The sequence below is a fragment of the Gossypium hirsutum genome, chromosome D01, assembly GCF_007990345.1.
Source record: "Gossypium hirsutum isolate 1008001.06 chromosome D01, Gossypium_hirsutum_v2.1, whole genome shotgun sequence".
Classification (NCBI taxonomy): Eukaryota; Viridiplantae; Streptophyta; class Magnoliopsida; order Malvales; family Malvaceae; genus Gossypium; species Gossypium hirsutum.
Genome location: NC_053437.1, coordinates 3,221,018 through 3,223,369, shown reverse-complemented (window position 1 = coordinate 3,223,369; position 2,352 = coordinate 3,221,018). Strand labels below are relative to the sequence as shown.

The 2,352-nt window shown below is 31.8% G+C and overlaps 1 protein-coding gene across 1 annotated transcript; it reads left to right on the top strand.

The window, feature by feature from the left end:
* The first annotated feature begins 248 nt into the window (after positions 1-248).
* On the top strand, positions 249-1,814 carry LOC107936167 (scopoletin 8-hydroxylase). Its single transcript, XM_016868842.2, has 3 exons — positions 249-806; positions 908-1,253; positions 1,368-1,814. Exons 1-3 carry the CDS (start codon positions 307-309, stop codon positions 1,617-1,619), a joined length of 1,098 nt encoding a protein of 365 aa, XP_016724331.1. The 5' UTR covers positions 249-306; the 3' UTR covers positions 1,620-1,814.
* Positions 1,815-2,352: the final 538 nt, after the last annotated feature.

Here is a 2,352-nt window from a genome sequence, read left to right as displayed (position 1 = left end):
TTTTAAACATTAATCTAGACACTTTCAAAAGTAGTTATTGTAATATGTTTTAAATTGTATTATTAGATTGATCAATTTCTTCAAAAAACAAAGTGTTGTATCTAAACGCCCATTTCCTTCTGTTGAAAATTTCTAAACTATTGACCATCATAAGGGTCAACAGAAAAATTATATTTTTATTACTTGTAAAATCATCACCCATCCATGCTTTATAAATACACCCCATTCCCTTTGGTCCATCCACCACACAATTTCATTTCAATCAAACCCCTCACCGCATACAAAAATACTTGCATTTACACCCAAATGGCTCCTACTTTCGATAATGAGAGCTCCCTTTTTAACTTTGTTGTTCGAGATGGAAATGGCGTCAAAGGAATAGTGGATTCCGGCATATCAAAGGTGCCCCAGGCTTACATTCAACCACACGCTGATCAAATTGATAAGAAAAGTGCAAGCAAATGTGAGATTCCACCGATTGATTTGTCGAAGCTCGATGGCCCTGACCATGATGAAGTGGTCAATCAAATTGTTAGAGCTTCTGAGACACTTGGATTCTTCCAAGTTGTCAACCATGGAGTTCCCGTACAACTACTTGACTCCCTTAAGCAAACTGCACATAACTTCTTTAGCTTGCCCGCTGAGAGAAAGGCTGTTTATCGCAAAGAGGTGAGCCCATCACCATTGGTGAAGTATGGTACGAGTTTTGTGCCTGAGAAGGAGAGAGCATTGGAATGGAAAGACTATATTAGCATGGCTTACACCAATGATGATGAAGCTCTTCAACAGTGGCCTATAGAGTGCAGGTAATGAACTATATATACTCTGCATTTTCTTTTCCCTTTCCCTTGCCGTTTTGAAACCTAATTAAGATAGATTGTTGTAAATATCAATATTCTCTTTGTAGGGATGTTGCTCTTCAATTTTTGAAGACATCACATGAGATGGTGAGGAATTTGCTCGAAGCTTTGTTGGGAAATCTTGGAGAGGAACTAGATGACTCTAAAATTGATGCATTCATCGGAAAGAAGATGGTTAACATGAACTTTTATCCGACATGTCCTAATCCTGAACTCACAGTTGGTGTAGGACGTCATTCTGATATGGGTACTCTTACAATCTTACTACAAGATGGAATTGGTGGCTTATATGTAAAGGTTCCGGAAGATGTAGACATGGAAAAGAAAGGGGAATGGGTAGAGATTCCTCCTATTCCCGGTGCTTTAGTCATTAATGTTGGCGATATGTTACAGGTGCAAATTAAAACTTACTTTCATACTTTCTTTCAATTTCAAGAATTTGTAACTTAGACGGTAGTATGCTTTAATCTAATTCCTAATTATTGTTTTAAATTTGTTTCAATTCAGATATGGAGTAATGGAAGGTACAAAAGTGCTGAACATAGAGTCCGCACGACAAGTACAAAATCAAGAGTGTCGATACCAATATTCACAAGCCCACTACCAACTCAAAAGGTTGCACCATTGCCTCAAGTGGTCAAGAAAGATGGAGTGGCTCGTTATAGAGAATTTGTGTTTTCAAATTACATGAATAGCTTTTTCGGAAACGCACATGACGGCAAAAAATCTCTTGAATTTGCTCAAATTAACTCTAATTGAAGTAAAAGAAAAAATTGCTATTAAATATAGAAGAAGCACAATTTTTTTTTTCATTACAATAAAAAGAGGATGATTTAGGTACTATACCACATCTCTTCTTTCTGTATTTTTTATCAGAAGTATTAAATAAGCTTTTTAATTGTAATTCAGATTCACAATTACATTTATTATATAAGTAGACGATTTTTCTTTTTTATTTTTCTTTCATGCTAGTGGCTTTTTCACATATATTTTAATTGTAATTGAGATTCACAAAATTTTTCCAAGAAAAGAAAAATCAAATGTTACATTATAGATTGATAGTGACTCTAAATATGCACTATCAATTAAAGATAAAAAAAGAAAGTAGTTAGTAAATCTTCTGATTTAGAGTTAATTTGATATTATTCTAATAAATTACAAGTACAATAATCATATTCATAATTCAATTATAAATAATATAATTTGAATAACTAGAATTAAAATTAATGCTTATAAAATATAATTAAATTTTAAATCATAAATATAACCTTTATAAAATCATCTAACTAGAAAATATATGAAATGATGGTCACCAAAATTTATGTAGAAAATAATAATATTATAATTCAATTTCTAACGGTTTCAGATTATATATTTTAAATTTTCTTTTTCACCAACAAAAATCATAATCTGAGTAAAGAAGAATAGATTACAAAAAGGTGTTGATTGAAAAATAAAATAAAATCAATACAAATTTTAAATCAATGAAAAA